Below are 15266 nucleotides of genomic sequence, written 5' to 3' on the forward strand. Positions count from 1 at the left end.
ATCGTCAATGACTAGTCATAGACGGAGGCAGACCCAAGATTAAATCTATAGGATTATTACACCCCAAACCCACGTCGTCTGCAACCCACCACCTTAAACTCCTTTTGTTTAGATCTGCTTTCGCCGCCACCCACACTGGTATCAGCTCCGTTCGCCGCCACCGCCACAAAACTCGCCGACGACGTCATCTGCTTCTCTGCCGCTCCGACCTATCTTCCTCCAAGTCAATCGTTGTTACAGAACCACCCACCGCCGAACCCTTTTCTCTACCGCCGAAGCCCCAAGCTTCAGCCGAACTCCGCTTCTCCAACTGTCTTCTATCTCTCTTCACGCCTCAGCTGTCGCACGCAGCCGCGTCTCCCAGCCGGCCATTCCTCCTCCCGTTGTTATCTTACGCCCAGATCGAGCAGAGTTGACGTCTCCTTTGCTGTCGTTGGAGTTCGTCGCGCCGCCGTGTGGTTGTTTCAACCCCCGCTCCTCGTCTGAAAACCATGTCTCTCAGAACCCCAAAAACCCACGCCCGCCGCTTGCTACCTACAATCCGCCCTCCACATCCGCCGCAAACCCCTCAACTCATGTCCCCAATCGAAACCCACAATCACTCAGAAACCCACCCCTTCAAATCTGTCATTCCTTTGCAAACCACGTTTGTTGCCGATTCCGTTGCAGCCTCCGTCTGCCGTTTCTGCCATCGACCGCCGCCCCTAGCCCACTGCAGCCACCGCCGCGAGAAACCCTTCCTTCAACCGCTGTCATTTAAACACCATTCAATGACCCATTGTTTACTGATCGCCACAAGTCTCCCGCCGTTCTAGTCCTATCCATCGCCGTAATTCCCATGTTTGCCACCGCCGCCTTCAGATCTGCAACTCTGTCGCATCCGTTCGCCGTCAGCGAAACCCGTCCACTGTCAGCAAAACTCGTCCGCCGTCCTTGAAATCAATCTGCCGACCATCTGCATCAGCTCCGTCCATTCTCCGTTCGTGTGAAAACAGTAAAACCCCCTTTCTCAGCCGCTCGGGTCTCCGCGAAATCCATTCTCTTGTTCTACTCTCCGTTGCCCCGTTCTCCTGTCTCCCTTTGCTTTAAGACGAAGCTCTATGTCCTCCGTTTTTTTTTGTTCAGCCCCGTGATTCAGTTCGTAAATTACTTATTTTCTTTCAAATCAGTAGTTATTGGATTCCGTTAAGATCTCTCCGACCCAGAAGTTCGGTATGTTCTTCGTAGGTTCTGCTATAGATCTCTATACGAGGATCTATGTCTCCATCCCAGAAGTTCTTCCTTTTGTTCTTCGTGGGATATGTCTCCATCCCAGAAGTTTTTCGTTTTGTTCTTTGTGGGATCTGTCTCCAACCTAGAAGTTCCTTGTTTTTTTTTTCTTCTTCGTGGGTTCCTAATATCCTAGATTTACTGATTTGTTTAGTAAGTTTTTCTAACAAACTCAAGTTTGTGATAACCTTGAGTTTGAGGGAGGGTATTGACATAATTAGAGTATTTTTAGGAAATATTATTCTTAGGAAATATTATATTATTCTTGTATATTCTTTCCTTTAATGTGTTTTAATATGGTTATATATAGGGCTGTAATCTGTCATTATTATCAATGAATCATCAATGAAATACTGATATTCCATACAATCTAACATAACCAATACCCACTTTTAATCTTAATTAATTATATTGGTTCAGTACCCGTTTAAATTAATCACAACTTCTACTATTTGAATTTCCTCTAATTACTCACGCTTCCCCCTTCTTGTTCACAAAAGGACTTACTCTCAAAAGGAAATGGGGCAGGTGCCTCCGTTAAATATATTCCATCAGAATCCTATGATATTTTTTCCTTCCCTTTTCTCTTTTTTTTTTTTTTTTTTTTTTTCTTTTAAAACCTTGCTTTGAAAAAAGATTGAATAATCATTGTACAATGATTTAATCTACCACTGGAAAAGGAAATAAGATAAGCCCTTTTCTTTAGAAAAAAGAAATGTTAATGGCTAGTTATTATCATTCTTCAAATAGAGATCAGTAGTTAGTTGCACGTAAAATTAAATAGGGAAATGTATGGGGTTTTTTTAATTATAAAAAAAACGATACATATACATACCTCTTAACCTCCCTTTCTCTATATATGTGTGTATTATCAGGGTTCGTGGAGATATATTTTAATATGTAGATTAAATAAATGAACTGAGTTGGTCGTCGAGAACATGAATCTGAAGCCTCAAAATCAGAGAAAATCGAGGTCAGGTCCTGTCATATGGCTTTTGACGTAGGTGTGGGCCGTGTGCAAGATACTCATATACCCTTTAATTCCAACGTCAACCATTCCAAAGTTCTCCAACAAAATTCTTTTTAACAATTTTTATGTACACCCTACACCTACGCGCCTCTTAACCTCCCTTTCTCTTTTTCTCTCTCCTTCCATTCTTCATTTCACCATTCATAAAGTGATGAGTGTAGTTCTAAAGTTTTCTTATACAATTATTGTTCACTTTCAATTCTCCCTACCTTTCTTTCCCTCTCTCCCTCCCTCCCAAGAAAAAAAACAAAACAAAAGTCTCCATTCCTTTTCCTCTAGTTTTGTGTGTGTTTAACTTTAATCTTTCCTCAACTCAACTTTTATATATAATACAATACAATTGTAATGAAAAAAATATATCTGGGTAAGTTGTTGAATAGGGATGTTCTTTCTCAGTACAATTTAACAACTTACCCAGATTTTTCAATGGACCTAAAAGGTCATTAGTTAGGCGGTAAACTAGAAGGAAAATATCGTTAACTAAATGGAAACTTTGACGAAGGAATATATTCCTCGTCCCTACAATTGAAATAGTCTATATCCTAATACTTAAATATAAAGTTCTTTTTTCAATTAATTGAATATTTGCCAATATGCTTTCAAGTACAACCTTTGGGGGCGAAAGACCAACACTTCTATCTTCTTAGATCGAGTATCTTTATTTGGGATGGTTCTATTTTTAGAATGATACTTCTAACTAATTAAAAATGTATTTTTAAATGAAAACAAAGTGTTAAGCAATCAATAAGCATTTTTCCGAATAGACTATGAGGGCAAATGTCTAACTAGAACAACAGTAGATAATATTATCGCGTATTTTATGTCTTTTTTTTTTTTTTTTTTTTTTTTTTTTACTTTTAGCAATTTGGTGTGGTCAATATTTGAATCATATATGTTTTTTTATTATGTATAATTATCTTAAATTCTAAGAAATATGGTTTTTGGAGGTTTACATTTTACAATAACGCCCTTTTTAAATTAACCAATCAACATAAAACGAAAAGAATATAATTTTTTTGTGGTATTTTTCGCCACATACTAATATATATAAAATATGGTTTTATTTGTTTTTAGTTATTAGATAATTACATAAAAAAAAAATGTTAGTTGGGGCCGGGGTGTGGGTGATACAAAATTCATTAAAGAATCGTCCCAAAGTAATTAAAACTAAAAAGGAATGTCTTTTCGTTGGGGTCTATAATTAAAGCCGGGACGGTTTTGATTCAAGAATTTAAATGAGTGGTTTAAAATTAATTAGTATTGTAGCATTAGAAAATACGTAGTAGATATACACGTAGGTTGTGTATTTAGAGATATACGTTGAGATTGTTTGGTTAGAGGTGGGTAAGTGTAGTGACGTGAATTGAAGCTAAGAGCTAGATGAAAGTTTTGGTTGAAATGGTTTTGTAGTTGTGCGTTTGTGGGGGAAGTTGGGGGGCCCTTTTCATGGAGATGAAAAATAATAAAGATGGGCGCCGGGGTATGTGTTAGCCTACAGAGAGACTAAATTAAAATTATTTACCACGACTACACCTTATTATTATTATTATTATTACCATCTTATATTATATTAAAAATATGGTTATTGTATTTGTAATTTGTAGGAATTAAATTGGGAAAAATAGAAAGAGATGAAGTAATTAATTAAAGGGGCGGGTGGGGTGAGTGGAAGTAGACACGTGCATAAATTAAATTGATTTTGGAATTTGATTCATTATATATTTTATTTAATTTTAATTTTTCTACCCCCCTAGACATCCCGACATGGATGGAAGCCTTGATGTAACCCCCACCGCTCATTGCTCTCAAGACTTCTTCCTCTTCCCTCAGCTACTATATATCTCTAACCTTTTTCCACCCCCCTCCTAACACATAACATTAACATCCATTACTATTCTTTCTAATTAAAATAACTTTTCAACACAATACACACTATACCACTCACTATTTCCTATTTATATATTTATCATTCATTTCATATATTTCCCAACATAATCAAGTTTTTGAAAATATTACCCCTCCATCTACACATCTTTATATTTTTACGAAGACATTTTTTTTCACTCACATATGCGCACCTACTTTAGGTACACCGTCCCACACCCAAATAGTGTTTAATACCAATACCAAGACACCAACTTTTCGACAAAAAAAAAAAAAAACAAACTAACTAAATTCATGAATAATACTTCAATATTTCAACCACATACAATACTTAATGAGTATGTATATATTACATATTCATGGTTTAAATGTATAAATTTTAAATCTCTAGTGTCCATGTCTTGATTTACAAAATAATAAACGTTTGAAAATTAAACAATTACATTTTATTTACCAATTTTAAATAAAAACCAAAATTATATGTAAGAGCTAAATCAATTGATGTATCATTATTCATGAATTAAATTTGGTCTGATTATTGTATTGTTATATTAATGAACAATTTAACAACTTATAAACATAAATTGTTATTTTTATATTAGACCTGGTTAAATTATTTGTCTTAATTAATAAAAATAATTAAATAAATATAAATCAATTAGATTATCAATAATTAGTTGATTAAATAAGATTTGTTTTCAAATATAATAAAATAAATCAATATATTGATGGAAACTAATAGACTTTTAAATTTTGCTATATTTATATATAAAAAAAAACTAGTAATTTTGTCATTTAAAACAACTTTTATAATAAATATTATATTAAATAGTTGAGCTAAATAGGTATATGGAAGTATCTTAATAACATTTTTATCAAATTCCAGACCCAAAGCATGGTTATCATTCCACACAAAATATATATACATGTATGTATGTATGACACTAGGTTTTCTCTAGCTCATCCTTGATACTCCTTTTTGGGATAGTGCATCAAAATCACCAAAAAAAACAAGGGTATTGAATATATATCTAAATTTCATGACAAAGCGTGTGAAATGATAGACTTGCCCCTAAGAGTAGTTGAGAATTTTTGGTTTAACACTCACACTCTTCTTCCTTGATGCATGTTATTGAATATAATTTGAAGTCTAAAAGGATGTGATGAATGTGTCTATCTAATGGGATATTGAGGTGTATCTATCCACTTATCTCATATCCTTTTTTAAAAAATAAGTAATTAACTCGTATGATTAATTTAATTCTTAACTCTTTGTATCCTTTTGAACTCTTTTCATAATTTTGAACGAATGTTGTTTTAGGAATATGACGAGAATGTTAATGATATGTCAACTTACTTTAGATATTCGATTATAGTTTCTAACCCCGAAGTCTCTCTCTAGGCATGTAATGCACCTCTTTTTAAGCTAAAAAACTTGTGGAGAATATTTTGGTCGATAAAGGTACACGGTTTACAATTAACGATACTGAAGTTTTTGTATGATGGATGCTTAAAAAGGAAGTATGCTATAGAATTACAAAAGACATACAATAAATTGTCAGAAGAAGAGAACAATCAAGCTAAGCAACCAGTTAAGGTCAAGGCATCGATCATGAAGATACGCACACATTTGACATTAGGCTTTTGTTTCGGTTGGCGAGAGATACCACCAAGCTTTGGGTCGCTTTTCCACCATACGCTCTCCAAAATTAAAGCATATAAAACTCGCACCTTTTTCTTCTTCTTCTTCTTCTTTTAGTGTTAGGTTAAATTATAAAATACTTCTAAAAAGCATGTCTTAATTATCTGTTTATCCACTTAAGTTTCTACCCTTGATATTTAAAATTATTTCAACCTTTTTTTTTTTGCATTAACAAAAAATCACAAGAACGTGACATTGAATTTTAGTAGAGACATATTCGTGGGGTTAAATGTTGTTTCGATCGTGCATATGAACTTTAGGACAAGTTTCAATGATGCTCCTTTTAACTTTTAGGATTATTTTCATTTTATTAACTTTCCTAAAGAAAAATGAAGACAAATTTGTATTGGGTAATCAAGTGGTAAAATTTAGAAGTTAATATTCGTGGGTTAACAAGTTTTATAGCATTCAAAATAATAAATATTATACCAATTTGGAAAAAGAATAGATTGAGGCTTAATTTTGGAATTCCTTAATCAACCAACAAAATGGAAAAAAAGAAAAGATTATCGAGCATTTTGTATATTTATCTATTTCGATCCTTTTTCCCACATCATTATCATTGTAAGAAAGATAGTAAATAACGGAGAATGCATACATTTATTAGAAGGTGCAGTACAAAGAGAAGGTTGTAAACATCGTTGAATGAAAGAATGAGATCTCAAGAAAAAAAGCATTAAGAGAGGAATATATCTTCATGAGAGGAAAAAAAATTCACAGAAATAACGAGTATCGGAGGGTGCAACCAAAGTCCGAGGGAAAAAGACGGGATCAATAGAGAAGTTTCATTCCCAGTGGTTGAAGCCTCAAATGTATTAAGCCAATAGCTAAACAATAGAAATTCAACCCTAAAAGTTGGGTGATACTCCAAAAACAATATTCAATATTCAATATTCAAATACTACGATTTCAAAAGTTTTCGTCATTTACAGTGAAATCAGATAAATTAACTAACCAAAACTGATTAATCTAAATTAGCAACTAAATTATTAATTAGAATATATCTAATTATCTATTAATTTTTCTCATTAATAAGTTAGGAAATAAAGATAATTATTTTCCCCTTGATCGTCCAAGACATTTTTTATGTCGAAAGCAAAGATTAATAGGGCCTTTTATTTCCCAAGTGAACAATGATTCATACCATCCTGGAGTTGTGTTAGCAGTTAGACTTTTGACAATTTTGAACACTATAATAAGGGTTGTATTTTAAATATACCAAACTGAACCAAGTTGACTATCGTCAACTTTCATTTATAAGCTATTATATTTTGTTATATATTTGAAAATCATTTAGTAATCTCGTCAGTAAAAAAAAAAAATTCTAACAATAACATAACAACAATAATAATGAGCATGGGTAGATTAATCCCTAAATTAAACAAAAAATTAATTCTTGAGATGTTGAAATCAAGTTAAGCTCAAAAGACGAAATCAATGAGATGATTGCTAGAGGATGGAAAGAAACAATGAAATACGGAAAGAGATGAATATAACTTATCAGAGAGTGCATTCTCAATATAATTAGCAAGTTCATTTTCTTTTGTCTAATTTTTCTAACAGAATACGAAAAGCTGAAAGTTTATAGAATATGTACATTCGAATCTTTTTTTCTTCGGGTGTATATCAAATTAGTCTTTATGTAAGACGTTGAAATGTTGAGAATCTTATATTGAAAAAATCAATAGAACTTACATTGCTTAAAAATATATATGAGTTATTCCTTTAGTTAACAATTGATTTTAAGATAGAACCTCATACTATCAAATATGGTATTATAGCACATTAAGAGCCAAAATGTGTATTCGATTCAATAAAACAAATTGTGATTCAGTCACTAAAATGAAACTCATACCATCGAATATGTGCTACGAATGTGTCAACTTAGTTGGTACACCTAACGATCCCACTTTTCCTTAGTATATCTTATTCAAAAAAGGGGAAGAAAAAAACCTCTAATCTTGTACCAAAATTTCACATTTTTAATTAGTCTTTTAACTTATTTGACATTTTCAAAGATTCACAGAGACTTGTTAGACAACAAGTGATGAGGGTGTTTAACTAATTTGTTACAACCTCTTAATTAGTAATACACCGTAACTCTTTGCTTAAAAAAAATTGGACAACAAATTCAATTTATTTTTTAGAAATTTTGAATATGTGTCATAACTTATATTAGACACAAAATTTAAGGACTCGCTTAGTCAATTTAATTTTAACGTACACATATAGAATTAGAGTTACAGAAGTTTATTTTATTTTGTAATTATTATTATTATTTTATTTTGTAATTATTATTATTTTATAATTATCAAATGAGTATAGCTTAATTAATTGTTTATATTACCAATTTTGAGATAAAGAAGTTTGATTGTCCCAACCTATATACTTAATGCAATGCATTTGAAGAATAGTTATCTGTTATGGGTGAAGTACATCTTTTATAAATGGAGAGGTGGAACTAATTATTAGAAAGAAAAAAAAACTAAAAATGACTTAGTTGGGGAAATGAAGGGAGCTTCCAATTCTCTTTTATAGGGTGGTGATGTGTCCAACTATCAAATAACCTCTTATAACATTTATTTTCAAATTTATATATATATATACATATAAAAACCGTGATATATTTTACAGAACAAAATTTATAATTATCCACGTTGAACTATGTTTGAATTGACTATTCTAATTATAATATAAAGAATATCAACTATGTTTAAATATTATACGTCTTTTAAGAAGATTACAAATAAAAATTTAAAGAAAAATAAAAAAGTTAGGGTGCTAGGAAGTAATGGGCCGGGAGCTGTTTAAAGCGTTGATGCAAGTATGTTATGATATATATTTTAAGGTTGTGAAGTAAATGTCACAAGTTATTGAATAAAATATTAAAGCACAAGAGATAAAGATGACATATTGAAATATTGTTTAATAAAATAAAGCATCATCTTTTCCAAAAAGAAGCGTTATGTTTTATACATGTGGATTACAAGTAGTTGAACAGAGGTACATAAAAGATATTGAAATAGAGAAATTATAAAAGATTTAAGGAAAAAGAAGAATGATTTGGGTTCAATAATGAAGTACTGATGAAGGGAGTATTACTATTAAGAGGTTATTGTATATAATAATAAATATAATAGTAAAAAGTAAGGAAGGAAACTGAAAAAGAGTGAAGAGAGAAAAGGATAATTGGAAAATAATGTCTGTGGGGACAAAAAGAGATGAGAGTTTAATTAAAAGATTGGAGTAATTGATTAGAAATGAAAATAAGAAATGGGGGATTTTAGGGACTAGAGGGGTAAAATAAGAAAAGAAGAATGGAATAATATTGGGAAGAACTTTTAGAGTAGGAACAAAAGAAGTGGCGTAGACCCGCATTATGGAGCAGCTGGCATATGATATGTTTTGAATGGGCAGTGGGAGTGTGGAATGGTTTTGTTTTCAAGATGTACATAATTGTACTGTGCAAAGAGAGAGAGAGAGAGAGAGAGAGAGAGAGAGAGAGAGAGATACATGTAAGAGTTGGGTATATGTGTTTTGGGTTTTGTATTTCGTTTGTATGTAGTATTGGTACGTACTACGTAGAGGGTTAAATATAAAATAAAATGAAGGGAAGAGTTAAATATTAAATTAGAAAACATTACTTTTTCGCATTTACTGGTACGTTGACTCAAACAGCACACCCAGAGAGGTTGAAGTGATTAAAGTGCCCTAAACAATAAAAAAGAAATATAATATATATATACACATATAAAAAAAAAAAAAAAAAAAGAAAGAAGCTAAGAAGGAGGGGAATTGAAGGGGGGGAAGGGGATCTTTCTTTTTCTTTGTTTGTTTGGCATTTGGTTTTTGCTTTTGCTTTGCTTTCTTGGGATCACTTTCCTTGGTATAATCATAGTGAGAAAGACGAATAATGGAAACTGGAACCCAGACCCAAAGATCATCAGGAAGAGGGGAGGATTATGAAGTTCAAGTGTCGTTCCACCTCTCAAATGATCCACACCACATCCACGAAATGGGATTTGTGCAGTTGGAAGAGCACAGCCAGGTTTTGAGCTTCTTGGCACCCAACAACAACAACAACGCCACCAATATGCCACCTCCTCCCTTTACTACTACTTCTCCCCATTCCAACATCCTCCCTCGACCACCTTCTTGGACTAATCACCAGGTACTAACTACTAACTACTATTAATATTAATTTTCTCACCTTTTTTCTACTCAATTAATATACATGTATTAAGTTGTCATCCCCTAATTCCCATCAGCTGCCTGGAACACTGGATCCCAAGCCCGGTAATGACGAAAACTGCACGGCTACTGCTACTGATGCCACCAATTCATGGTATACACAAATACAACAAAACCCTAATTATTACATAATGTTTGCACGTACGGTGAGTGAGTTAGGTAGGAATGAATTAATATGAATATATACATGATCATGCTCTTAATTTGCACTGCAGGTGGAGAAACACAAACGCGGATAAGAGTAAGGTGAAGGTAAGGAGAAAGCTGAGAGAACCACGTTTCTGTTTTCAGACCAGAAGCGATGTTGATGTGCTGGACGATGGCTATAAATGGAGAAAATATGGCCAAAAAGTTGTCAAGAACAGCCTTCATCCTAGGTACTACCCATCCTTACCTCCTTCTCCGATCCTCCTACCCTTGTTTTTCTTCTTTCTTTTAATACATATTATCGCATCCCTCTCTCGCATCCCATGCACCACTACTGCCACCCAAACCCTTATGTTCTTTGCTAATATAACATCCACCATTCACTTTCCATTCTTTTCAATTATATGATCACTACCCTAACTTTGAATTTAATTTATCTACACAACTTAGCTTCTTCATGATCGCATATTAATTTCATGCATCATCGAGTCTCCTTGCTATTTTAATTTTGAGATGAAATTAATTTTTTTAAATCTAGATTCACGAGTGTAGAATAGAACAGATTAAAGTTGTTTGACGTGTTGGGAGAGATTGATTAGTTATGACGCAAATTAAGGCATACGGATTATTGTCATAAGTTGCATTGCATTGTATGTGTATATATATATGTATAGCATGTATGTATTATCATGAGTTGTTAATGATGCGCGATAGAGAGAGGTTAATGACAAAAGCACGAATGGAATGATAAAACAATTGATTAGTTAGTATAGAAAATAGATATAATATATACATATACATGTATGTAGAGAGAGAGGATAAAATAATTAGGAGAAAGAGAAGTGAAGAGGGGGGTTTTGGGGGTTTGGGTAGTTCACAGTTCAGTTTCAGTAGTAGGCAGATTGGGAATGATTATGTTATATTCTCTTCGCCAGTGCCATCATTATTGATTTGGGGATTTTGGTTATAGGTGGCCGCCCCCCCAAGGCCAAGGCCAAGGCCACGGGCCAGAGAACAACTACCAGTCATCCACACACACACATATATATACCTATATTCTTCTATTTCTAATTTTGACTACTTTTTCTTTACTCTCTGCACAACACAACAACATATCCATTCATTTCATTTTGGTTTCTTTGGTGAATTAATATGCAATGGTAGGATGAGAACAAATAATTATAGTCAAGGGTTAAATGATGATGGCGATTAATAATTTGCAGAAGCTACTATCGTTGCACGCATAGCAACTGCCGAGTGAAGAAGAGGGTAGAGCGACTGTCGGAGGATTGCCGGATGGTGATAACCACTTACGAAGGTAGACACAACCACTCTCCTTGCGATGACTCCAATTCTTCGGAGCACGAACCCTTTACATCATTCTGACTTCCGGCTCATTAATTCCCGGCCAACCCCCAATAACTTTTTTTTTTTTTTTTTTTTAAATTTATATATATATTTTTTTCTTTTTACATCCCTGCCTTCCTAATTTCATTTCCCCCTTTTCTTTCTTTCCCTTTTCTTTGCAGCTTGTATAATTATTATTATTATTATTATTATTATTATTATTATTATTTCTTTCACTTTCTAAGCAAAATATCTGCTCCTCTGTATTTATTTGTTTAGAGATAAGACGCACATGAGAATATGAGATGGATTCCACTCCACTCACACTCCAATTTCTACCTATCCTATTACTGTTTACTATTATCATTCCACCCCTCGACCCCTCATTCTTCTTCTCACCTTACTTTTTTATGATTTACTACTACTTCATTTTGGATCACAATCTGATCAATGCTGGGTGGGCTGCCCTCGGCCTGTCACCAGGCCCAGCCCACTTCCAAATTAAACCTCTTGGCCCACCGCCCATTGTCCCCATCCTATTCCATTTAATATTCCCAACCTTCCCTTTTTCTTTCCCAATGCGATGCTTCTCCAATATACCTTTCCTGCCCTCCATGTTTCCTTTTTACTGCTTTCTTATATTTATAACACACCTTCTACAGTCTTTTGGCTGGGAATGCTGCGTATGTGAATGAGATTCAAGATTTCGTTGATGTTATTTGAGTCTCTATATTCATAAGTTTTGTTCTTAGTTTTCTCTAGACCAACTGCAAGAGTTAGCGTTCCATATGCTCATAAGTTTCAGATTTCTGCTGTGTGGTTTGAAGACAGTCATCGATCCATGGGTGAATTCGGCTTTTTATTATTATTATTATTATTATTTATTGTTGTCTTACTTTTCTATTTGAATCTTCCTATCTTTTTTACTCATTGTTGGACTCTAATAATTCTTGCTAAACACAATCTCCATTTTTATTGGACATTTTAAATCCCATCTCAACTCATAATTTTAGTTACCTTCCACCATCACCATATCCAAATCCGAAATAAACTCAAATAAAATCCTTCACGTGCATGTGCTCTCCATATATTTTTTCTACATGGTAAAAATAAAATGAGAACAATCTAAATTTAATAAAATAACATATATGGCAGACTTTTATTGATGTAGAGACTGGGTGTTGTACAAGAACAGTGCAGCCAAGAAAAAAAAAATACTTCCAATGAATCGTACATTTTAAGGATTATGAAACTAACTAGTTCCAACCATTTTTTCACGACCACGTGCTTGTTAAACACGCAAGTAGAATCAAAATGTGGGCTTCTTCGCTTTATATAACTGTGAATCATTCTCCAAAAAGGGAAGGGGATCTCATTCCCTAATTCAATAAAGAAAAAGAAAAATGCTAGCGAACTTCATCCATCTCATTCCTTTTACCTATTTCATGAGATGCCCATTGTATATAAGTATTTTTTTTTTTTATTTCATTTTACTTAGTTTACTCCTCACCTCTAAAAAAAATTAGGAGAGTTTGCTAAATCCATTCTCAAACTTAGCTTTATTTTTTTTAATTTTATTTAACCTCGTCGTGGATGTTAACCTCAAATGTCAGTTCTTTTTATTCTATTTATTGATGTTATAATTTACTTTAGGATTCCAATTTTATAAAAATAAGAATACAAATAAAGATAAAGAGTGTGAAAGCCAGAAAGAAAAAAAAGGAAATCGTAATATGGGTAAAATTGGTACAAATTGGGTCCCGTTAAATATTAACTCAAAAAATGCGAGAAAATGGTAGAAAAGGAAATAGGGGGTAAGAGCAAAGTAGTGGAAGGAGAGCATTGAACATATTCTCTAGTTTTTGCACTTGGATCTAAACACGAGGAATTATAGGTTTATTCATTTACTAATTACATAAATAGGATTGGATTTTAAAATTTGACCGAGTGATTATGCATATTTGATAGAGTTAGAAAATAGTGGTGGGGCAGGTACAAGTTACAAGTAATGTATAAGAGATATGATGAGCATATTAGGAAACTATAGATTTAAATTCGTCCGTAAATAAATAATTAGAAATATAATATTCGAGTGGAAGGGTATTAGGGTTAGGCGAAACCAATTGCAGTTGCACCTATAAAACCCCTTTTACGCCTCCACCCGCTTCAACAGCGGTCTCGGCGTCTACAACTACACACTACACACTACACACTACACAGTTGCAGACCAGAAGCATAACGTAACGCCGGTCCACAAAAATGGAGCAGAGCTTTATCATGATCAAGCCTGATGGAGTCCAGAGAGGCCTGGTATCCCTCTTTCATCTCCTCTTCCTTTTCAATTTCGTTTCTTATCTTTTCCTTTTACTATATGTTAATCTGGGGTGTTTCTTTTAACTTGGGGCGTATTCTCAGTTTTGGCGTATTTGCATTACCATCATTCGATCCATCCTTCTGCTTTAATACGTTTTTGTGTGATTTTTTTTCCAGGTTGGAGAGATTATCAGTAGGTTTGAGAAGAAAGGCTTTTCTCTAAGAGGTAATTACCCTCCCAGAGCTTTACGAATTCTCTGTTTTGTTTTTCCTTTTGATATCCTCTTTTTACTGTTCTGTGTGCTTCGTTTTCTTTTGGCCGATAGGATCTCGTCGTCTTTAATTTTTTTTCCTCATTTTTATGCTGACGTCGTCCTCTTGCTTGCCTAAGTTTGAGTTTGACCGAAATCTTACGTTCTCTACCATCTGCAATCTGCAGTTTTCTATATTATTGAATATTGTTACTGATTTAGAACAATAACATGGTGTGCGTGGGTTAGGTTTGAAGCTCATGTCTGTGGATCGCGCTTTTGCTGAAAATCATTACTCTGATCTTGCTGGAAAGCCTTTTTTTAATGGATTGATTGAGTACATAATCTCTGGTCCCGTCGTTGCAATGATCTGGGAGGGGAAAAATGTTGTAGCAACTGGTAGGAAGATCATCGGAGCTACAAAGCCAGTAGACTCTGATGTGGGAACCATACGAGGTGACTTTGCAATTGATGTTGGCAGGTAACGGCGGTTTTGGATTGAATGAATGCTTGATAGTAAGTTGATAAAGGATCACATATGTGTGGATGATGGATGGTTGGTTTTGTCTTTTCAGGAACATCATTCATGGAAGTGACTCGGTGGAGAGTGCAAGGAAGGAAATTGCTCTTTGGTTCCCAGAAGGTCCTGTTAACTGGCAGAGTAGCCTTCATTCATGGATCTACGAGTGAAAAATAAATGCCTGTGGTTCATCCCATTCTGTGCGGCCCTTTGTTTTGTGTTTTCACCTCTTTTAAATTGACAACCGACCACTTGGTTGAGACATTTCTATGTTTAATCAATAGCTGGCTATAAGCATGGCGTTATGGTGTACTTTGAGTTTCTGTTTGCTATCAGCTACTGTTAATGTTTATGGATCTGAAGTTGGTCTGCCTTTAATTTACTTCCTAGTTAGTTAGTTGCCTGCTGTTTCTTTTATTCAAGTCTCGAAACCAGACGCACCGCACTACTAATCCAATAATTGATAGATAACCACAATCTACCTAATCGAAACAAAATATATGCTCTGCTAGAAGGTTCTAACCTTCTCAAATGCTTTAAAAAATATCAAGA

The 15266-nt window shown here is 34.0% G+C and overlaps 2 protein-coding genes across 3 annotated transcripts; both read left to right on the forward strand.

Moving 5' to 3' along the window:
* Positions 1-9621: 9621 nt before the first annotated feature.
* On the forward strand, positions 9622-11880 carry LOC103483097 (probable WRKY transcription factor 12). Of its 2 annotated transcripts, XM_008439538.3 has the most exons (4): positions 9622-10056; positions 10154-10230; positions 10352-10513; positions 11507-11880. In XM_008439538.3, the coding sequence occupies exons 1-4, from the start codon at positions 9799-9801 to the stop codon at positions 11667-11669; spliced, it is 660 nt and encodes a 219-aa protein (XP_008437760.2). In that variant the 5' UTR covers positions 9622-9798; the 3' UTR covers positions 11670-11880. The 2 variants fall into 2 exon arrangements, with proteins under 2 accessions (XP_008437760.2, XP_050942270.1); XM_051086313.1 differs by having other exon boundaries at positions 9676-10056; positions 10352-11880.
* A 1797-nt stretch (positions 11881-13677) lies between these two features.
* Positions 13678-15111, forward strand: LOC103483100 (nucleoside diphosphate kinase). The gene is made up of 4 exons (XM_008439539.3): positions 13678-13940; positions 14121-14169; positions 14444-14675; positions 14770-15111. Exons 1-4 carry the CDS (start codon positions 13890-13892, stop codon positions 14882-14884), a joined length of 447 nt encoding a protein of 148 aa, XP_008437761.1. The 5' UTR covers positions 13678-13889; the 3' UTR covers positions 14885-15111.
* Positions 15112-15266: the final 155 nt, after the last annotated feature.

This window comes from Cucumis melo, chromosome 6 (assembly GCF_025177605.1).
Source record: "Cucumis melo cultivar AY chromosome 6, USDA_Cmelo_AY_1.0, whole genome shotgun sequence".
Classification (NCBI taxonomy): Eukaryota; Viridiplantae; Streptophyta; class Magnoliopsida; order Cucurbitales; family Cucurbitaceae; genus Cucumis; species Cucumis melo.